The 21,490-nt window shown below is 36.2% G+C and overlaps 4 protein-coding genes across 5 annotated transcripts; 2 read left to right on the forward strand and 2 right to left on the reverse strand.

The window, feature by feature from the left end:
* The first annotated feature begins 571 nt into the window (after positions 1-571).
* LOC141831790 (diphosphomevalonate decarboxylase MVD2, peroxisomal-like) lies at positions 572-5,794 on the forward strand. The gene is made up of 10 exons (XM_074719194.1): positions 572-819; positions 920-1,118; positions 1,192-1,255; positions 1,466-1,529; positions 1,617-1,697; positions 2,395-2,481; positions 2,762-2,919; positions 3,065-3,113; positions 5,082-5,206; positions 5,272-5,794. The coding sequence occupies exons 1-10, from the start codon at positions 604-606 to the stop codon at positions 5,489-5,491; spliced, it is 1,263 nt and encodes a 420-aa protein (XP_074575295.1). The 5' UTR covers positions 572-603; the 3' UTR covers positions 5,492-5,794.
* A 727-nt stretch (positions 5,795-6,521) lies between these two features.
* Positions 6,522-14,632, reverse strand: LOC141831789 (DUF21 domain-containing protein At4g14240-like). Its single transcript, XM_074719192.1, has 13 exons — positions 14,275-14,632; positions 13,423-13,499; positions 12,221-12,304; positions 12,030-12,143; positions 10,868-10,954; positions 10,722-10,793; positions 9,286-9,353; positions 8,452-8,539; positions 8,291-8,364; positions 7,846-8,224; positions 7,514-7,560; positions 7,352-7,433; positions 6,522-6,885 (listed from the first exon to the last, which is right to left on the reverse strand). Exons 1-13 carry the CDS (start codon positions 14,534-14,536, stop codon positions 6,763-6,765), a joined length of 1,557 nt encoding a protein of 518 aa, XP_074575293.1. The 5' UTR covers positions 14,537-14,632; the 3' UTR covers positions 6,522-6,762.
* Positions 14,633-15,199: 567 nt separating this feature from the next.
* Positions 15,200-18,479, forward strand: LOC141832025 (RNA-binding protein Y14A-like). Its single transcript, XM_074719484.1, has 4 exons — positions 15,200-15,505; positions 16,864-17,000; positions 17,806-17,951; positions 18,152-18,479. Exons 1-4 carry the CDS (start codon positions 15,235-15,237, stop codon positions 18,198-18,200), a joined length of 603 nt encoding a protein of 200 aa, XP_074575585.1. The 5' UTR covers positions 15,200-15,234; the 3' UTR covers positions 18,201-18,479.
* Positions 18,480-18,836: 357 nt separating this feature from the next.
* On the reverse strand, positions 18,837-21,427 carry LOC141831743 (nascent polypeptide-associated complex subunit beta-like). Of its 2 annotated transcripts, none has more exons than XM_074719145.1 (6): positions 21,347-21,427; positions 20,241-20,308; positions 19,922-20,070; positions 19,790-19,846; positions 19,611-19,649; positions 18,837-19,232 (listed from the first exon to the last, which is right to left on the reverse strand). In XM_074719145.1, the coding sequence occupies exons 2-6, from the start codon at positions 20,306-20,308 to the stop codon at positions 19,069-19,071; spliced, it is 477 nt and encodes a 158-aa protein (XP_074575246.1). In that variant the 5' UTR covers positions 21,347-21,427; the 3' UTR covers positions 18,837-19,068. The 2 variants fall into 2 exon arrangements, with proteins under 2 accessions (XP_074575246.1, XP_074575247.1); XM_074719146.1 differs by having other exon boundaries at positions 21,331-21,417.
* Between the last annotated feature and the right edge of the window lie 63 nt (positions 21,428-21,490).

The following is a 21,490-nucleotide window of genomic DNA, read 5'->3' on the forward strand; positions in this document are numbered from 1 at the left end:
ATTGTTATATTCTTCAATTTTTTTTATTAATGTTAACATCTTCTAATGTTTTAATTTATTATTAAAATATACCTCTTTAAAATTGAAAAATATATTTTATAAAAAATGATAAATCTTATTTAGTCCATTAACTATCTCTAGGGTGATCGGTTTGGCCGGAAATTTCCCACCGGTCATCAGGGTAAATCGGAAAGTGCATACGGCGACCAGCCCAGACGTCCAACATCTTTTGATTGCGCTCTTCATTTAGAGAAAAATTCGTGCAAATACTAGCAAGGAATCACCCAATAACAATAAATTTTTGAAAGTTTTAAGAATCATTAAAATATTGATGGCGTTTTGCAAAAATAATTTTCTCAAGTGGTAAAATGCAATTAATCTCTCATGATTTTATTTATATAATCCCAATTTTTTTTCAAAAAAAAAATCTTATTAACTTTTTGAATCAAAATATTGACGGCGTTTTGCAAAAAGGATTTGCTTAAGGGGTAAAATGCAATTAATCTCCCATGATTTAGTTCTATATAAGACGGCCATTAGTCCTCAACATTCAACCGCCTTCCACCAAATTTCTTCGATTTTTCCAGATCGAAGTTTGAGCCGATGGCGGCCGAGGCGGAGGGCTGGATCCTGACGGCGACGGGACGAGCTCCCACCAACATAGCAGTGATCAAGTACTGGGGGAAGCGCGACGAGGCCCTCATCCTCCCCGTGAACGATAGCATCAGCGTCACCCTCGATCCCGACCACCTCTCTGCCACCACCACCGTAGCCGTTAGCCCTACCTTCGATCGCGACCGGATGTGGCTTAATGGCCAGGTAAACTCTCCCCTCTTGAATCTTGGTCTGTGTCTCTCAGTCTGGGCGAGTTGATGATTTTGATGGGATTAAATCTAGCAACTTTTCCTGATTTTTGTAGGAGATTTCGGTTTCCGGGGACAGGTTCCAGAATTGTTTGAGGGAAATCAGGAAGCTCGCGAGAGATGTGGAGGATGTGGACAAAGGCGTCCTGATCCGGAAGGAAGATTGGCAGAAATTGCATTTGCACATTGCTTCTTATAATAACTTCCCCACTGCTGCAGGGTTGGCTTCTTCAGCTGCTGGCTTTGCTTGCCTCGGTTAGAACTTGTCTTCCCTGTAGTGTATGATTATTGCTTCGAAAATGCCTCTGATGAAATGTATTTCTGATAGTTTTCACCCTGGCAAAGCTAATGAACGTAGACCAGGATCACGGAAAACTTTCATCTATAGCGAGGTTTGTGTTCCTACTATGAATTTACAGTTGTCAATGATCTCATTTACCTGTGGTGCTCATAGTGTAAATGTTTGTTCATTGGCATCTGCTGTAGATTTATTCTCTACTGCTATATTTTGTAAAAGAATCCGAGGCTTGGTAATATGGTGAAATGCCAATTACAGTAGCCATGTAATACATGGTGCAAATTTGTGTGACATTGTTGTGTAGGCAGGGGTCAGGTAGTGCATGCCGCAGTCTGTATGGTGGTTTTGTTAAATGGACGATGGGCAATGTAAGTTAAAAATGACTAGTCAGGATGTTTCAGGTGATGATATGATCAAATTTTATCAGTTGATGACTTGATAGTGCTATTTTTCAGGATGCTAACGGAAGTGATAGCATCGCAGTTCCACTTGCCCCAGAATACCATTGGAATGATCTTGTTATTATCATTGCTGTGGTATGTTGTCATTACATATCCAGACTTGGTGTTTGTATTAGAGTTGATGGAGATCTAGTTCATGGTCTGGGATTTTTAGGATTTCCCAGAGATGCAATCTTGCTTATAAGATATACAAGTCATCTGATTAGAATTTGCCAACTTTTTTAGTTTAAGCACTGGGGCCAAATTCACCATTATGTAGCCAAATGTTACATCCATTTGTGATACACGCACACACATATAGATATATATCAATTTTCCTGATAAATAGTACAGAATCATTTGAAAAGTAGTTATATCCTGCCATCAAATTGAATTTTACAAGTCCAAATGATCAGAAATCTAATACAAGTACCATAGTAAAATAGAACTCCCCTATATTCTCAAGTTTCTTCAGAGTTTGATAGGTTGTGGTTACTTTCTTGCTCTACATCATTTGTTACTTATGAAATCCAACATTTCTTTGACAGCTATATTGAATGACAGGAGTTACATGTGTGAAATTTTCTAACCTTTTTAGAGATGAATTGTTTGCCAACTCACTTCTCACCTTTCATGGCATTGTTGCTTGTAATTTGTAACTTCAATAGCAAGTCTAGCTACAGATTTCTGTTTGTGATCAACGTTCCCTTGTTAATGTATTCTTGTATTTTTCTCAAATTTGGGCATCTAAGTGGTTTCACGATTTTAATTAACCAAAAAAAAAAAAATACAGGTTAGCTCAAAGCAAAAGGAAATTAGTAGCACTAGTGGGATGCGTGATAGTGTTGAGACAAGCCCCCTTTTGCAGCATAGGGCACAGGTTTGTTATGCCCCAACTGTTTGCATCTTTTTCTTTGGATTTATCTTTTCTTTTCCAACTGATGAAAATTAATTATTTTCTGTTCGAAGTTCTTAAAACTTGCAGCTTGTATTCTGTGAGTTTTGGGAAATAATCTTTTTATGCTTGGATGCTTTTTACTTCGAAATACCTTGAGATCTTATTACATTCAATTATCTTCAAGAAGTGACACCAACTTGCTTTCTTTTTTTTTTTCTCTTTTTTGTAATTATTTCTTTTGTTCTCTTGTTCTCAACCTCAGACTGTTGTCCCTCATCGAGTTCAGCAAATGGAAGAAGCCATTAGAAATCGTGATTTTGCATCCTTTGCTATGTTGACTTGCTCAGATAGCAATCAATTTCATGCTGTTTGCTTGGATACTCGCCCTCCTATATTCTACATGAATGATACATCACACAGGCACGATATCATATACTTTACATATTAATCATTTTTTACTTGATTGATTTTCTCATAACCATTAATAGGTATATTGCTATATGCAATATAAGCCATGCTTTTTCTTGGCATCTAATGTCAATGACTATCATGTCAAATATTTCAGGATAATCAATCTTGTTGAGAGATGGAACAAAGCTGAAGGAAGTCCACAGGTTTGTATGTGCAGATATATGGAGAGCTTATTTTCTGGATTTTATTTGAAGGGATCAATGGTCTTTGTTCTGTTTGGGTTATCCATATAAGACCTGGTTTCTTATTTTTGCTTGATTGACTGCTCTCAAGTTACTTAACTCCTCTACATGTATGCTTTATATAAGATCTTGAAATTTTCTGTTTTTTAAAATTGAATGCCCTAGAAACATTTTTATTCCTGTAGCAATTACTGATAGTTTACTAGTTCCAGAAGCACTGGTGTCAAAAAGGCCATGCTACTCATAAGCTGAAAAGATATTGGAGATCAAAGAACATGTTAGTGAAAGTGCAAAATGATAATTCCACTTTTAATTATAGGAAGCAGATCTTCCTTTGCTTCTTAAAGCTTTGACTCTAATTGTTTCAACTCAGCCAAGTGCAGATCCTATTGCTCATTTTCAAACATATCCATATTATCTTGATCTATTTTCTCTCATTTTGTCATCATTTGGGCTACTTCTGATTGCTCACAGGTAGTAGTACTTTGGTTTGTTTCTCTAATGACCTCACATCCATCTTAACATCTTAATTTGCTATATTATCATTATTTTTCTATGCATCATAGGCAAACAATTTGATCCATATAGTTTATTTCTCTTTTGGCCTAAAGGATTCACAATTATCACACAATATTTTAGAAGCTCTATCCAAATCTATTATCTCCTTGATGTGCTATAAATTCAAGATATCTAAATCTATTATTTTCCAGATTTTTTTTCATGCACATTCATAAGCGTGGACAGATGCAAGTTGCATCCCAAAATTAAACATTGGTCTAATATGGACATATGTACATGAACTACTCGATGGAACATGTAAGCCAATTTTTAGAGGAAAGCATATGCACAAGTATAAAACTATAGAAGGTGAAACTTAAGGAAGAACAACTTCACTCAAGCTTCGAATGCCAAAAAGAAATAACTAGTATCCATTGTCGGGTGGAAAAAATGTATATTGAACTTGACTGAAAGGTGCCTTAGGTTTATGAGTAAACTTTTTATGTTCAGATTCTCAATCATTAAGTTGGATATTTTCAGGGGAAGAAAATTATAACTCATTTATATTATTTCATGATGTTTGTAGGAATTCACAGGTCTTGTGATGTCATGGATCATCCAACTCAAAGTGATTTCCTGGATTGACCAAAAAGACCTATTTTTTTCCTAGTTAGAAAAAGCTCCATCTTGACTGGATGAATGTTGTTAAACTTGAGTCACATAGGAAATGTAGATGCTGATAACTAGATCGCCGCATGGTTGTGAACATTCAATCTAATCAATTCCTTCATAGTTCTCTGGATTATCTGGTTTTGGTTATGAATGCTTCAACTAATGTTGCAAAATTGTTTGTATGTAATTATCCTGATCATCAGGAATTCAGATATTATTGACCTAATGTTCTTTAGAACATTTAGTCTCATAGAATAAACATAACAGGATTGTCTAGAGATTGCTGTCCCAATGGAAAGCAAATATCATTTGGATGTTCTGTTTTTTTCAAGATCATGATGAAGCCAAAGTATCATTATATGGAGCGTACAAATTCAAAGGGAAAACAAGGTCAGACAAAAAAAAAGGAAATCTCAAAGACTAAAACATGAGCAGAGAAATACTCCCTCAACAATGACCCTATTGCTAATATTCCAAAATCTCAATTGCACTCAGTTCAATTCAACTATATAGGGGTTTGAGCAGCTCAAGTTGATGTAAACTAGGAAGAGACATTGCTTTAAAATTTTGAAATTATAATTGATTTTGGTACTTGACCTCTTTTAGGTGTAGAAAGCATGGTATCTTTTAATTTGGTAAGAGATTAACAGCTATCTTTTAGTTTGACAGGAGGATTTTGATATCGTGAAATATTTTTATCATACAATCAGCTACAAAGATGAAACTGCTGAATCTTGATGTGATTTGAATTTTTTTCAGGTAGCCTATACCTTTGATGCGGGACCAAATGCTGTCTTGATTTCACAAAACAGAAACACCGCAGCGCTTCTGCTTCGGCAGCTACTGTTCTGCTTCCCTCCACCGCCAGACACTGAACTATCTAGGTAACTAAATTTCACACGTTTAGCAAAACTCTAAAATCAGTATAGTCACACATCTACTTTTTCAGTTATGTGATAGGAGATAAATCAATTCTTGATGAAGCTGGTGTGCCGTCTATGAGTGATATCGAAGCCCTTCCGCCACCTTTTCTAAATAAGGATGGATCTCCATGTCAAAAATTCGCTGGCCAAATTAGCTATTTTATCTGTACCAAGCTTGGAAGTGGACCAAAGTTACTCAACCAGAGCCAATCTCTGATAAGTCCATCAAGCGGCCTTCCAAAGTGAGTTAGCTCACTATAACTAGTGTTCCCAAATAAATACATTCACTCATGATGCCATGCTTAATTGCTGCCCTCCCCTGCCTTTCTTATTCCTTCCGGATTGTGGTTCGCTTGTCATCCTAGGAATGGTGAACCCAAAAGAGGCTGAAATTTATTTTTGGGCTAAATTGCTATCTATTTAAAGTGATACTATATGGTGTCTGAGTCCAAACTTGGTTTCTTGTAATCTGTTGCATCTGCTTCACAACTGTTCCATCGGGGCATCGACATTTATATTGGTTACGGTGGCTATTCTTCCTGTCTTTGAGATGCTTTGAAGTAGTTCATAAGTTTGATTCACACATTAAGAGCCTTGAAATGATTTTTCCCTGAGAAGCTTCTCTTATGTTTCCAGCAGTGATTCTTTATTGCTTTGGGTTTGATAAGTATAAGAAATTGACTCTGGAGATGATTTGTGCTTGGTAGTTATCTTTCTGCTTTGATTGGAATGAAATTTCAGCTTATCCTTGTACTTCTTTATGTCGTGGCTTCACAAAGGCATTTTGAAACGGAAAATACCCAAACCTTTAGACTCTCTTTACTTGGAAAGACGGAAATAAAAAGTGTGGAAAGTTTCCATAGTGGAAAATTTTTCCCTATTTGTTTGGTAGAAAAGGATGAATTATTTTAGTTTTTTTTACTAATTTATTTGTTTTGTAGAAAAAGATGAATCCAAGATAAAATATCCTCATCTGTGTTAATTATAATTTCTCGATTTATCTTTTTTTCAATTTTTTTTTTAATGATCATGCGATCGATGGTGTGAAATCATTCAGGATGCACACAATAGACAAATAGTAGAGTAGTAGACCCACCTCAAGATAACGACTGTTACATATTTTCATAAATATTCAATAGAAATAATAAAAAAATACAATTCAGAATTCAGTCTCACAGATTTACTGAAAAATAATAATAAATAATAATAATATAGTTTTAAACTATAATTTCCTACATACATTTGACTAGCTTCATAGATCGTACGGCATCAAACCTACACCAAATAACTCATCTTTATTCAGCAAAATTATATCCCAACCATGGGGATCCAGATTAACCATACAAATTTCCGAGTCCAAATAGGTTTCACATCCTCCCTCCAACCATATCGTCCGTCCTTATTTTACTTGCAATCGCTAATTACATCCATTACCAGCGATAAATAGCTCTTACACATGCATGCATCACAAAGCTTTTACACAAGGAGATTCCTTCTGGGGCAAAATTTTAGGGTTGTTATCTTTTGGTTCCCAATAGTGGTTCCACCAGGTTCACTTGATGCCGTGGCGTGTGCAAGTCTCCTTCAGTGGGTTTCTTTAGGATGCCGGCGGGCTGTTGTCCTTGCCGATTTAGAGCTCCCTGGATGAGTAAAAAAGGAATGATTCACTGCTAAATTTGAAAACTACATCGTGGACTACAAATATTAGGTGAACACAGAAGTGAGTGAGGTTAGGTTTGGATTGCACCGAACCAAATAATCTGAATTTTACAAACTAAACTGAATTGAATAATCATTTTTTGAAATTGAGTCGAACAAATTTGGAATGCTTCAAATATTAGCTTGGCTCAGTTTTAGGAATACTATGCGACACCAGAACTAAACTAAAATTTGATATAGAAAATTTGAAATTAAATCAAAAACAGGTTTTTGTGTGTGAAAATTGAACTGAACTAATATATATAGAAAGATATTTCAATTTTTTATATGAACAAACCTTGACTCTTCCAAACACAGATCATTGTTTAATGATAATAGTGAGAATTTGATAAACTGTAAGCTCAAAGATGAAAACAGAGAAACCATTGGAGTTATAAAGATTCTAACCGCTGATTTTTGTTTAGTCAACCGCCTGTAAGATGGAGCTCGTGCGACTGAAGAAGCAGCTGCGGCAGCAGCCACACGTATCCTGAAAAAAGATCCTTCTGTAAACTTAAAGGTTTAAAAGGGAGGAAACATCAAATGCCAAAAAATGGAATTACTCAACACCTTTTATGAACATCAACATATTCGTCCGTCTCATCAACTATCTCCTCCTGCATGTGGAACATTTTGTACATGGTCAGCATACTACAATAATGAGATCTACTACATTTTACTAGTAAGTAGTTTAAAATAATTTTAACTGTTAGGTTTGTAAGTTGTAAGGAAGTAAAAATTCGAAATCTTGTTTCAAAATTCAATAATGTGTGCCAAGTTTAACATCCAACACCTTGATACATTGACCGTATAGCAGTATCTACCCCAAGACAAAGCAATTTAGCAGCATTGAATGACCAAACCCAATGTTGTGACAAAGTGTGATGATTTTTTAACTTTACCTGTAAGAGTTCTTCAAAAACATCCTCAAGTGTGATGATCCCAATAACTTCTCCTTCTTCAGTATCTTCTGACAATCGAGAAACTACCTTTGCTTCTGCATCATTCTGTTGCAAAGTTGTGGGTTTATCTTCACTAGTAAGTTTATTTTCATACCTATTAATGTCGACAACAACACTGTCCAAATTTTCCTTTGTCTTAGACAATAAAGGGGTTGTGGTATTGGATTCAATATTTGGTTCTTTATTTTCTCCAGATTTTTCACCATCAGTCAGTGTCATGCTCTTAGGTTTCCCTTTAGACTTGACAACAGCAGCCATATGACTGCTTCCTTTCTGAAATTCATTTAGTATGTCATACAGAGGCATATCGGCAGGCACCCTGAACATTCCAAATATGAGGACATCAGTTCAATGATGCAATAAGTGTATACGACAAGGTAAATACCTGGGGATTCTTCTAATTGATATAGCACTGACAGGTGTTTCAGTCTCAGGTCGGACTGTAAGAAGACTTTTCACCTGATATTGTTGCAAAAGAACCAGTACAAAATTACCAGGAGTTTGTGATATGAAAAAGAAAAAAATGGAAATGATAATAAAACCCACCAACAAAAGGCCTATAATATTCTTTGGGTTCCCTGAATAAACAGGGACACGACTGTGGCCCCGAGCAAGAATCTTGCCAATAGCCTCCCTATCATAATAATTTTATTAATCACAGGCATTAGTTACAAAAGCACAAGAACGTAACACAACTAGTTTAAATAGGTTACTATAAACCTCCTCATCTCCGAAATTCAATAATTACTCTGAGGTTCATGACTAAGGCGATACAGCAATTCTAATGGAAGAAGGATAGCTTATGCTGGTTATTTAATTTAAACTGCAATTGAGCTATAAGCAGGCTTGAAACAGTGCTCCTTCATTTAATATGTTCAAAGAATTTTCACACATACTGTTATTCAAGTTAATTTCCAGTATTAGAAGGAAACTAAATAAAAATTGGTGAAACTGGTTCACCAAAAAAACCACCTGTCAAGGAGTCTTTGACATCTGCAAAATTCAAAGAATTGAATCAAACTCCTTGAACCAGTCTCCATTGTATTATTTTCCTGCATCCCTAATGTGTGAATATTGTCCTTCAACTATACCATGTAGTAAATCTAGAGAAACCAGAAGTTTGAAATGCAGTAAGCCAAGATGGCCCACCATCTCTGTTATTTCAGATTCTGATGCAAAAACAAGCCAATCTTGCATCAATTTGATCTCTTGCTTAAAGAATGGGAGTTCTGCATATACCTGAATAGTTTTGAAACAGTCGCAAGTAGCAAGGAATAATAGATCACAATTTACAAAGTACTATTCTTAGAATGTCTCTCTTGGAAACAGAATACTGGTATCACAGGAAAGAAAAGATTTATTATATGAACAGAGTCTCACCAGTCTAATTTTGAATTGACGTCTAAGGAGAACGTAGACTCAATGGGTGTCATAGCAGCCTCAGCTGTCTGTACATATGATCATATCATTAGAAATTCAAAGACCTAAATTTACAACATTCTAGACAAGGCAAAACATAGATCCATTACAGAAACACAGAGTAATATTATTTATAACACTTAACTTTCTTGCTTAATCAAGTAAAAATTATGTTCTAATTATAACCTAGACAACTAGGCATGCATGATCCACGTATTCAAAATTACTGATTAAATTAATAGTTCTCATCAGACAGGAAGATGGAATACATTGAAAGGCAAACAGAAGATGTTTTGACATAGTTAAGAAAGAGGATAATGGCGTAAAGTCCTGTATCATTCTTGAGGGGCAAAGAAAATATGTTTTGACTTAGTTAAGAGAAAGGATAATGGAAGGGAGATGATAATGGAATGAGAGATTAATTAGTCTATGTTTACAAGTACCAACCACAAGAGAAAGAAAGATAAAAGATAAGAGGATAATGGAAGAGAAAGGATGCACAGGGGACTGATTAATCTATATTTACTAGTACTAATCAAGAGAAACAGAAGGACAAGGAGATTAGATTAGAATTTTGACAACTACTCCAAGAGCAGACAGGAGTCTAAGTTTGTGAACATTTTGCAGTGAGAAAGAAGAAGATATCAAGAGGGACAAAATAAAAGTTCATCAACTCAGAGGAGAAATGTAATAAGAAATATTTGTGAACAAATGAAGGGTGATAAGTTTGATCTATCAAATCCTTTAATTCGTCCAGTCTGTTTAATCCTAGAGCATTCAGTTTGTTTAACCTGTTTTGTCTGTCTGGAGAATTCAGCCCATCAACACTGTCAGCTAGTTCAATTTGTTTGGTTTATGTAATTCATCCGTCTTGTTCGACTTAGCTAATTCAATGGGCTTTTACAGCTTGTTCTACTTGGTTAGTCCCACAGATTGGTCCAGCCCACTCAACTCTTCAGCCAGTGTGGAACGACAAATCCCTAATACCCTCCAATACCCTAGCTAGTAGGACACACCTGATCCAATTAGCTTTTGTTTTTTTGTCGGACCTGTTTGGCTGGTCTAGCATCTGGCAAATCTGATCAATCATGATCATTCTGCATATCAAGTCTATCTGATTTGTGCAGTCTATCTAGCTTGCTTTTCCTTTCAGATCAATTTGATACATTGAGATTTTAACTGATCAGTCCGTTCACCCCACCTAGTCCTTTTGACTCACTCGTCAATTTAGCTAGCATACTCACATGATTCACACCAAGAGTCTGAATAGTCTAACTCCTTGGGTCAGTTCAAACTGTGTATAACTTATTTCTTGTGCAACATGAAAAAAATCCAAGATATGAAATCTTGTTTTGAGCATTATGACACACAACTGGAACAAACTTAGTAAAATATACCTTTTCAGTCAAATCAAGTGCCCCACTTATTATTGTGGTTTCATCGTGTGTAAGCTCTCCACCTTTTCCTGCCTAAAATGGTTGAGAGCAAGTGTAAGCACCACAAATTGCAATTTCAGATATAGTAAGAATGTAAATAATTATACCTCTTTGCCATGGATAGAGACCAGAGCTTTTAACTGAGCACGTCTAAAAAGTGCAGACTCATTATGTCCAAGTGCACAATCTAGAATCTGAATCCACAATTACAATTGGGAAAAAAATCGATCTTAGGTAAACAAAGAATGTGTTTGAAACTTTAACGTTATGTTGTACAATACACTATACACTACTAATAACCTGGACAACTCTAAGAAAACCATAGAGCTACAAGCTTAAAATAACAAAATGGAAAAGACAACAAATTACTAAATCCAACACAATCTCTATTGTCTAGGTTGGCATCACCCAATGGCTACAACAAGGTAAGCAATTGGACAAAAGCAAGAAAATATCAATTTTTAGAAGATATAAAACTGTTCTTGCATTTTCAAGTTGGGGTTCTGCTTCCCCAAATTACTTTGGAAGCAGGCCAGTTTATAAGAGGCAATGTGTATCTGAGCCTCTAGTGTTATGTATATAAGTGCATATGATCTATAAGAAAATATAAAGAAACCATTTGAATGGACACTTGATACCCTTATTGTTCATATGTAAAATAATTTCAAAGCAGCTATGTTGGACACCTATATCCACACACATGTGGATACTCATACCCAAATCCAAGGAGGATAGCTCTAAAGTTAATTTCATTTCAGTGCATGATTTGACCCCTTTTAGATAATCTATAAATGAAATCAATGCCAACCGACAAAATTAAAATGGCCTATTCTAAACACGAGTAAAAGATCTTAGAAGGCATTAGAAAGGACATTCTGAAATCTCTACACACAGATTTATAAACATCAGCAATTATTTGATGGTCAGAATTGGCACCATAATAGCATTGCTGCTTGTAATGTGCATGGCCAGTATTCAAGACACAAAGCTGCATTGCAAACCTCATACTGGTGTGAAATTTTTTCTAGAATAATTTTGAAATAGGCACTGGAAGAAAGTAGGCTAACAAGAAGATGCTTAACATGAGCTCTTATTCAATCGCTTATAACTCAACAGTCAAAAGAATTTCTAAGAAGAAAAAAAGGAATGAAGTCTCCAAATTTGCAGAATTGGAGAGTACTACTTGCATCATCAAATTATGTTGTTTCTTGTTGGATGGCTATAAATTAATTGTCAACATTAATTACAATCGCACAAACAAAAAATTACCTTGCCAACAGGATAAGCTATTGGATAGCACATGATCATTAATATTCGCACTAGCCAGACCAAGTTAGCTCCCACTGCTAACCCATATCTTGTGCATATGGCTTGAGGAATAACCTGGACAAAATACAACATAATAAGTTTTAAAGAGAGAACAATCAAGCTATAATCTATCAATAGCGAAGCACAATTACCTCCCCAAAAGCCAGGACGAAGGTCACAGACAACACAATAGCAACAAATGGATTGAATATTCTATCAAGATAGAGAGGAAGAGCCTGCAATAAACAAATATTTTAGCTTCATTAATTGTAGTACCATTTCAAAGAATTAAGTATCAAAAGATAAACAAGTGAAATGCTAAACTACAAAATTATACAATACATTAAAAAGATCATTTACGGGCATGTAGTGGTGGCATACCCTTTCCCTTTTTCTTAAAACATAATTACAGTTAATCATCATGAAATTATCTTACTAATTGGGATGATTATATAAATACACAGAATTCTGATTGTCAACTTTCATGAGCATATAGAAGAATGTCTCCATCGTAGTAAGTCTAGTAGTGAACTTACTGAAAGTGCACAAATTTTGAAAAGTAATCTTTGGGGTGACAACTCTATAGCTAACTAACTTTAAGCCTTCAGGAGACTAGGGCTCCCAAAAGTTAAAATATGTATTCATCCTGACTATGCTACTGTAGTAGATTTTTGCATATCACTTCAAGAGTTGACCATTCAAGCCGAGCCTAAACAGAAAATCTAACCTATTTATATCTGCTTGAGGTTGTGTCACTATTTTTCAAGTTCTAATTCCTTGTTGCTTTAGAAAGAGGCAAAGACAGAAAGTTAACAAATAGAAACTGATGGCATATGCTGTTTGTTCATTGACACAATGAATTCACTCTGGCATCTACCATAAAATCACATGTTTGTAGGTCATTTTTATTTCCATAGTTTGCAAAGTGATTTGGCTTTCACGTGTTTCTTATATAACAGTATCGATTGACAATAGATGGCATGCAACTATCAATCCCTAAACTAATCGAAACAAGGAATATGGTTTAAGTATATTGCAGGAGTCTTGTAGTTTTAAAAGTATAATGGAAGGCAAGAGATCAAAAGTCATTAATCATCTTACTAGCTAATCTTTGAATTAGGAAATAAGTGATGGCATGATCTGAAAACTTATGAAGATAAAATACTAGCTACTGAAAATTGTAATGTAGCTTTTTTGTCAAGATCCAACAAAGTGCAACAGACATTTATTTGTGGCACTTAATGCATTATGAGTTTCTGACTTTCATACCATAATTACTGCAGCTAAGGCACTTAAGAAACTAGAAGAATCTAGAAAAAATCAATTATTCAGACAGAAACAATTAAATGCACACCTCCATGGCAGCAGCATTACACAAAAGCAAAGTTACAAGAAGCTGGTGTTGCTTTTGAACAACAGGTAGAATTGTAGCTGCAATGGAAGTGCAAAACAATCAACAGAAAAAAATACAAGAAGATACAGATAATATGCAAAAAAAAATCAGTACATAACACAAAACTTGGGTAATGTGTGAGGGTGAAATACAATTCCTAACATATAATCTGCTATAATGTTCAGGTCAACATAGTGAGCATGCCAAAGAAGTGAAAGAACTAATCATCTTATCTCTCATTCTTTAACAGTACAAATAACTCCACAGATTGCTATTTTTCCTTAAGAAGCTTCGAACAACGTAATTGGCAGTGGAAGTAAATTTTAATCCTCCTATCTTACGAATGTGATCAGGTACAGTGGATTAGCTAGGAGTAACTCCAAAATATACAAAGACACCCATGTGCAGGAAGCAAGTCCAATAGCGGTCAGCAAGCTTTATTCATAGATCAAGTGACATACTGCAATCTAAGATGCCCCATATTGTGGAATGTAGCATCATTAAGTGCAATCTAGTCCGTTCAAGTGACATACTGTAAGATTCCATACTTTTTTAAGTAATCCACTGACTGATCTACATACATCACATTTCAGCAAAACATATATGGAAAATATATTATCTAGTAGGCAATCCGCCTCCCATTGCGTTAAAAAAAAAATCCAAACATCTTGACATACAAACTGTTGGAATGAAAATAAATAGGCCGAGTGGAAAAATCAACTAAACTAAAAAAAAAAAAAAAAACAGGAAACGAAATCATCCATCCCAGCAAAAGGAATTAGAAGAGTAGTCTAAAAGCATCGAAGAACCTACCTGCCTGCTTCTTCTCGACGGGAGTACCACTGCGCTGCAGGATCTCGAGCTCGACGAGGCCGAGCGACATCAACCCCAGGGTAAGGCCGGACATGATCCCCGCAAATAGAACGAGAAAGCACGAGATACCTGCGTACGCGTACCACATAAACGACCCGAAGGGGATGTCCTCTCCCTTCAGCATCACCGCCCCGTCATTCCCCGCCGACGAGGCCATCGTCGTCAGCATCCTCGCCGCCACCATCGCATTAAGCGCGTGCATCGTCGCCTTACCTCGTGATCCCACTCCGATCCCCCTCCTTTCGCTCACCGATTCCGGAGCCGACCGCAAAGAGGGCTCGGCGACGAGACAACAAGAGGCGTACGACGACACGGATCGGGAAGGAAGCCGGAGATTTATCTAAATGAAGATGCAACACGGCCAGACACCAATCAGGATTTCTTACATGAATCCACAGAATAAAGCCACGTTTACAAATAAGGATAGATTCATCCTCTGGAAACCCAATCCTTTGGCGACTTTTGAAACTGTGTGTCTCGCGCACGACAGCGATTAATAGAGAGCGGTACAGCGTACTTGCGGAACACTGAAGCGTTTAGCTGGTTCATCCGTAACTGTCGCGAGAATTGGGCACGGTTTCAGGAAATTTTGAACGGTCAGATGAGAGTCGGCGGGGTTGATTTGGACGGATGGGAAAATTCTGGAGTGGGATTAATACCTTTCATTAAATGTTAGGAATTGGTTCTAGAATTTAAACAAAAATAAAGTTATTAAAATTTTAAAATAAAATATTTATTGCATTGTTCAATTTTACTAAATTTAAAAACGTTAAAAAGTAATCATTTTTAAATGTTTATTAAGCATTATTACTTATCTTTAAATAGCGATGGCTTAAGATTTCCTAAGCCATACAGAGCGGGAGAGAGAGAGAGAGAGAGAGAGGGAGGGAGGTGAAGACCATGGCGGCCGCCGTCGGTGACGTTGAGGTGGTGGATTTTGAGCCCGATGAGGACGATCTCATGGACGAGGAGGTTGGCGCCGCGGAGGCCGACCCATCGCCTGCTCCTAAGCTCCGATCCACCATCGCTGGCGTCGGCTCCTCCGGATTAATACCCAGGAAGACCAAAGGCCGGGGCTTCCGCGAGGAGGCGGGTCCGGATCGCGGCAGCCATCTGTCAGCCAGGGATTTCGATTCCCTCGATTCAGATGGAGGTCCGGGGCCACAGCGATGTAAGTCGGGAAACCCTAATTCTAACGCGATGCGTCCTTTTTATGTCTTTTCGTTTTTTTTTTTCGTTCTTGGTGAGCATATTACTCTATTTTGCATGTTCATCTTAATTTACCGTATCATGACAACGTTCATTGATCTCTTAATTTTCTTTAGTAAATTTTTTTTTTTTTTATAGAAACAAGTGAAAGGATAACGGGGAAAATGTGCAACAATGTAGGATGTTGTCATTTATGATCGTCTATGAGATTCAGTCGAATCCTTTTAGCTGATCGGTGTGATTCCACTTGTTGTTTGAGATATGATTCCCTGCATCTATTTTTTTTTTTAAAATAAACATCTGAACACTGTATCCTTTGAATTCATTGTCGTAGTTTTGTAATGCCTCATTCAAGTTATCCGAGCAGAATTTATGGTTGTCGTGACTGTCAACATGAGAACATGATACACGTCAAAAGCATGGATTCTTGTATCTGGTATAGTCTAATCCCAACAAAGGAAATCCATATCTTTCCTTGCGAATCATACCCTGCTTGCTCAATTGTATGGTAAAAAGCATGGATTCTTTCTGTTCCTTTTCCTCGTCATGCTGTGTGTATCCCTTGAGTTATGGTGTATCATTGTATGCACGGATGTTTATCTACTTACCTTTGCAGCAAATGAGAAGCATATATCTGAAATGAATGAGGAAACCCTCTAAAAGTTAGCATATCCAACACCGGCTTGATTTACCTAGGCTTCAAACTCGGTTGTAGTGTTTTAGGCTTTATGATTTGTGAAAAATGATGGCAATTCTTTTCTTTGTAGATTTTTAAAAATTTGTACAAAACAAGATATTCATCTTTCCTATAGAGATTTATATTTTTTAAGTGCAAGTTTCAAATCAAGTTAAATGCTTGAGATGGTGAATTTTGTCTAGCATATTCTACAGATTTTATTTATTTTTTAATATTAGGGAATTTACATTTGCAGTAATGTGATCAAGATTTCAAATTTTTATGTGTTGGTAATGTATTGGCAATGGGCAAGATATATGGTACAAGCTGTTTCTGAGTCTTCTCATATTTCAATTTCTAATGACAATTGATGACTTGAAGCATGAACAATGAAACAAATCTTTATTGCAGGATATTTATTTCTTTCAATGTGTTTAGGATTCTCTTATTGTATATGAAACAGATCTTTATTATAAGATATTTGTTTCTTTCATGTTGTTTAGGATTCTGTTCTTGTACTTGTTTTTGGTTCTTAGAAGGTTATTGTTTTGTTTCATTTTTTTTGTGGTGAAGAAGTCCCAAATTTTGGCTTAGTCATGCCATTTATGGAATTGCTTATGACTAATACAAATTTCTGCTTGCAGCTATTGAGGGATGGATTGTGTTAGTATCTGGAGTTCATGAAGAAGCACAGGAAGATGATCTTCATAATGCCTTTCGTGAATTTGGTCAAGTCAAAAATTTGCATTTAAATCTGGACCGCCGCACTGGTTTTGTGAAGGTAGTTATAATAATATTTTTAAACTTGGTAAAATTATCCATGCTTTCAAGTACTGGAAAGAAGATGTTGCTGAATAATTGCCCATTTTGTTGTACAAAGAATTATGCATTATAGAATTCATTTTGCACTGAACTGATCGGCTTTAGTTAGCTAGTTTCTTTTGAATGACGTAGTGGTCTCATTCTACCATGTCATAGCTATTTTGGATGAACAATTTGAAACACTAACAGATGAAGGCATTCGAATCAATAAATTTTATTAGGTTGTACCTTGAGAATTCTCTCACATCTACCATGGTTTTGTAACTGTGTAGTCAATGTAGCCTGGTTTATGTTGCTTGCTTTGTGCATCACTTTGGTCTTTTTTCCATTATCTACAACAGTATTTATCTTTTGTAAATATTAAATAGAAACATGAAGCCGTGGTTCATATTAGCGATGCCATATGTTTAGATCACAATGTCACCATCCTGTCTGTCAACTAGGATTGAATGCCAATCAAGCTAATGATTAATCCTCAAATATGGGTGAGTGTAGTTTAGGGGCGGCAACAAGGGGTCTTGGGTTCAAGAATGGGTATCTCGTCTGTTACAAATATATCTTACAAAATAGTTGCTTTTAAATACTCCTTGAGAATGACATCTGGAGGAAAGCAAACAAAATTAATCACATTATTGATGCTAGATCTTTTAAAACTTGTGTCAAAACTTCAACATGGTAAGACTAGACTTCATGTCTATCTTGTTTTTCTAACATTTCCTCTTTTTTTGCATTAAAGTTTTGGTGTGTACTTCTTGCTTGTTTAGGGTTATGCTCTAATTGAATATGAGAACTATGAGGAAGCACAAGCTGCAATTACAACACTTAATGGAACTGAGCTCCTTACACAGACAATTTTTGTTGATTGGGCCTTCAGCAAAGGTCCAGTTAAGCGGAGAAACACTAGGAGAAGGTAATTTCTTAATAAGATGTGATTTTTTGCTACCTCGTATCTATTTTTCAAGAATTGAACTATGAATAAATTTCCATTTCTGCAATCTCAATCGTGGTTTATTTATCTCATCTATGTTGCAAATGTTATTTGATATATTTTCCTGCTTTATTCAATCCTTTTGATAGTATGTTAGAAGTCTGAAATTGCCTTTTCCCCAGATCCCCACGAGCTCATCGTTCAAGGAGCCCCCCTAGGAGGAGATACTGATGCTACGTTGCTTGAAGAGTGATTTTGGATGTTATCCTCTTACCTTTGGATCTCTATTGGATAAAATTCAATGGGAAAACACAGGACTGCAATGGACTCTTGACAATTTGAAGAGTGATTGTGCTTGTATTTCATATTAATGCGTACCATGCCTGCTTTAGTTGATGTTTGTGGTATTGCTAAGTGATTTTAATGGCACCTTGGTTTTTTGTTTGGACATGTTTTAGGTTAGTTTGGACAATCGCTTTGTCAGTTATGATATACCAATTCAAGATGCAATATTTTCAGTCTTTGTGATTTGCTCTACTCACAGGCTCTGAGAAACTTACACGAGCCCAAACGATCTCTAGGAATAATGGTTTCTTGTTAGATTAGCAAACGATTCCAACAGTGGCTTTCTTATTGCACTGATTTCAACCGCTTAAAGCACAAACAAAGAATTAAAATTGCGAGATGGACGACCTCTTTGATTGTAAGAGGAAGTTACAGAGAACTTAAACGTTTAATTAGGCTTAGTTAGAAAAGAAATAGCAAGCTTGAATCCCTTTCCTGCAAGAACCAATCACATCATAGCCTTTATTATTTGTCAATCGCATGCACAATGCAAGCTTCATAATTCATAATCAATGGAACACATGAAAATGAACCGTAACTTTGATTGTTTGAGAAAATAATTTGTTAATACATTGCCATTTGGGAAATCCATCAACTTGAGAGATTCAGGTGGAACTCGGACACCAAATACAGTACTAGTTACTCTAAACCATTCTAATGAAAAGGAAAGAAGAAAAAGATTTGAACTCTTGAATGCTAAGGCTTAACAAGCCCATGAAATGTTTTAAATAAATTATCTGAAAGTATAATTTCTCTAAGAAGCTTGATTTTCATCTGCAGCAGCTTCAAATGTCTCACCAGGCACCAGCTCAGGGACATCGTCGTCGTCGTCATGATCATCCTGCTTGGTATTAGCAGCAGGCGCATACTTCTGTAGGTGCTCCGCAAGCCTCTTCAGGTTCTCTAAGTTATCAGGGCCTGGAAGGCAGCAGGAACACAATAGTGCACACTTAGGAGCATAATTGTAAAAGCAAAACCAAAATTTGAACCAAGCTCGAAGTTACTGGTTCACTGATCAAACTGGTTAAACCGGTTTTATTAATCAGTCCAGTTTATATTTATTACAACCATCCTAAAAGTTAGTTATGATAAAAGTGAACATAACCTAAGGGTATAGCTTAAAAACCAAAAACCTGTTTCAAGTGACAATTATTCTGTTGAGCTATGAACATTATGTTATGGGTCAGACAACTATAAATCAGTGAAAATAGAATTGAAGACTAACAAATGACAGTTAAGAACAGTCATCAAATTAGATAGTGCTGAACAACCAAAGAGAAGTAGAGATAAAAATACCAAGTTGGTTAATGATCCCGGGCAGCAGGTCTTGAAGTTCTGTCAAGAAAATTTTGAATTAGTGATTCTCAAAAACAATGATGAATTTTGAAAGAAGATATACAAACTATAGTTAATGTATATCAGACTCTTATATTAGACTAATGACTCTTATGTTTGATATTAATCAGATAACTTACTCTTTGTCTGAGAAGACCCACTGACAACCCATGTGTTTGCAGCAATTGATGCTTGTACTGAGTAAACAAAAGGAAACCAGAGTGTACATCAACAATTAATCAATGTTTTTTTTATGCTTATGATGTGTTTACCTTTAGGATTAATAAATTGAATGACATGATCATCCTTAAAAATGTTGACTTCTTCTATAGCAGGGATGGAATTTACGCCTATTCTTTTCAAAGTGCTTTGAAGCCTCTTGTCGTCTGTTGTTGTAGCTTTGTGAACCACCTTCTTCTTTCTGATAAAAGGGACAAGGAAAAATAAGCCCCAAATAATATGTTCAACCAACCACCATAAGCTATTAACCAAATTGCACATGAGCAAGACTTCTAGAATTGGGCTATAATCAATGATAAGCAAATAGACAGTGTAAATTTGTTCCAAATGTGGCAACAAAACAAAATTTACCTCCGTACACTTCCTTTTCCGCCAGTGCGAACGACACCAGCCATCCTCCTAAGCTTCTCCACATCCATCTGCACAGAATTGGAACATTTTGTCACTTCAGAATCACATGGTGCCTTGTCAAGCTAGAATATTGTCTATGAGCAAAAGCCTTCAATTCTTACAGCTGGTAAACACTAACTTAGTGGCAAGAACATAATGTTCTTTCCAGAATGTCCTGATTACTAACTCCTCTTTGATCAAAGATTTTAAAATTCAAACAAAAACAATAATCCTCATTATACATATTTAAGTATAGACCAATAAGCCACTATGTTTTATTTTTCATTCTAAATATTAGTAAGTAGTAGGTGAAAAAATAAGCCTAAGTCACCCATCCACCAAATGGTGAAGGCTTAAAGCTCTCCAACGGAGGATTAATAAAAAAAAAAAAAAGAAGTTAGCAACCAATATGTCGACCATAAACAATTAAATCCATTTACAAATGCTATAGATGATCAAAAGATGAACATACATAGCTAGTAGCACAATAAGTTTTGGAAGCCCATCAAACTCCCCTAATCACCGAACTAGATTATTCATACAATATAACTACGTAAAATCAATAATCCCCTCATATACAATTACTGCCTAATACAATTACTTAGAAATAAGTTTGCAGGAGAAGGCAATAAAAGCACATATCTCCATTGTCCATAAATTGACCACATGGAAGAGTTACACAGGTGATACACTCGTCCAAGCGTGGAAACCATAAAGAAGAGAAAGGCAGGAGCGACTTCGGAATAGGAAAATAAACTCAAAAACCATAAAATGGTTATCCAAAAAGCCTAAAAGGTACTCGATTCACAGGCAAAAGTAGAGCATATTACCAAAGACATGGCTAACGGAAAACATGAGAAGACAAAGATCAGGATGGATCTGACAACAAAAAGACAAACCTATAGGCAAGAAGCACAGCATACAGAAACCAGATCTTGCTCTTCAACATTTGCAAAATCGATAAAAACCAGAAGCCTTAATAAGTGAGAAACCCCTAAACGCGCAGATTAAAAAAAACACATCAAAAAGTAATGGATTTAGCAACGGAAACCAAGAAAATTCGTCACCTTTGCGATGTAGCCTGCGATCGAGCAGAGACGAGGCCGCCGACGCCGCAACTTGGCTTCGAAGAGAAGGGATAGGGTGAAGAAGCGCATATAAATGGCTGACGACGACGACCTAATTACTAAATTAGCACTGGACGTCAGTGA

Source organism: Curcuma longa, chromosome 7 (assembly GCF_044706935.1).
Source record: "Curcuma longa cultivar G26 ecotype Majalengka, Jawa Barat chromosome 7, ITB_CL_G26_1.1, whole genome shotgun sequence".
NCBI lineage: Eukaryota > Viridiplantae > Streptophyta > Magnoliopsida > Zingiberales > Zingiberaceae > Curcuma > Curcuma longa.

What these genes read in the sequence shown, in the direction of transcription:
- LOC141831790 (XM_074719194.1), top strand. Translation starts at nt 604, where the DNA reads ATGGCGGCCGAGGCGGAGGGCTGGATCCTGACGGCGACGGGACGAGCT. An exon ending in TTTTGCAGCATAGGGCACAG is followed by an intron (nt 2,482 to 2,761) that starts GTTTGTTATGCC and finishes TCTCAACCTCAG; the next exon opens with ACTGTTGTCCCTCATCGAGT. An exon ending in CCAGACACTGAACTATCTAG is followed by an intron (nt 5,207 to 5,271) that starts GTAACTAAATTT and finishes CTACTTTTTCAG; the next exon opens with TTATGTGATAGGAGATAAAT.
- LOC141831789 (XM_074719192.1), bottom strand. Translation starts at nt 14,536, where the DNA reads ATGCACGCGCTTAATGCGATGGTGGCGGCGAGGATGCTGACGACGATG. An exon ending in GTCAATTCAAAATTAGACTG is followed by an intron (nt 8,540 to 9,285) that starts GTGAGACTCTGT and finishes TTATTATGATAG; the next exon opens with GGAGGCTATTGGCAAGATTC. An exon ending in TATGTTGATGTTCATAAAAG is followed by an intron (nt 7,434 to 7,513) that starts GTGTTGAGTAAT and finishes ATCTTTTTTCAG; the next exon opens with GATACGTGTGGCTGCTGCCG.
- LOC141832025 (XM_074719484.1), top strand. Translation starts at nt 15,235, where the DNA reads ATGGCGGCCGCCGTCGGTGACGTTGAGGTGGTGGATTTTGAGCCCGAT. An exon ending in GCCGCACTGGTTTTGTGAAG is followed by an intron (nt 17,001 to 17,805) that starts GTAGTTATAATA and finishes TTGCTTGTTTAG; the next exon opens with GGTTATGCTCTAATTGAATA. An exon ending in CGGAGAAACACTAGGAGAAG is followed by an intron (nt 17,952 to 18,151) that starts GTAATTTCTTAA and finishes CCTTTTCCCCAG; the next exon opens with ATCCCCACGAGCTCATCGTT.
- LOC141831743 (XM_074719145.1), bottom strand. Translation starts at nt 20,308, where the DNA reads ATGGATGTGGAGAAGCTTAGGAGGATGGCTGGTGTCGTTCGCACTGGC. An exon ending in TCAATTTATTAATCCTAAAG is followed by an intron (nt 19,847 to 19,921) that starts GTAAACACATCA and finishes TTGTTTACTCAG; the next exon opens with TACAAGCATCAATTGCTGCA. An exon ending in TGGGTCTTCTCAGACAAAGA is followed by an intron (nt 19,650 to 19,789) that starts GTAAGTTATCTG and finishes TTTTCTTGACAG; the next exon opens with AACTTCAAGACCTGCTGCCC.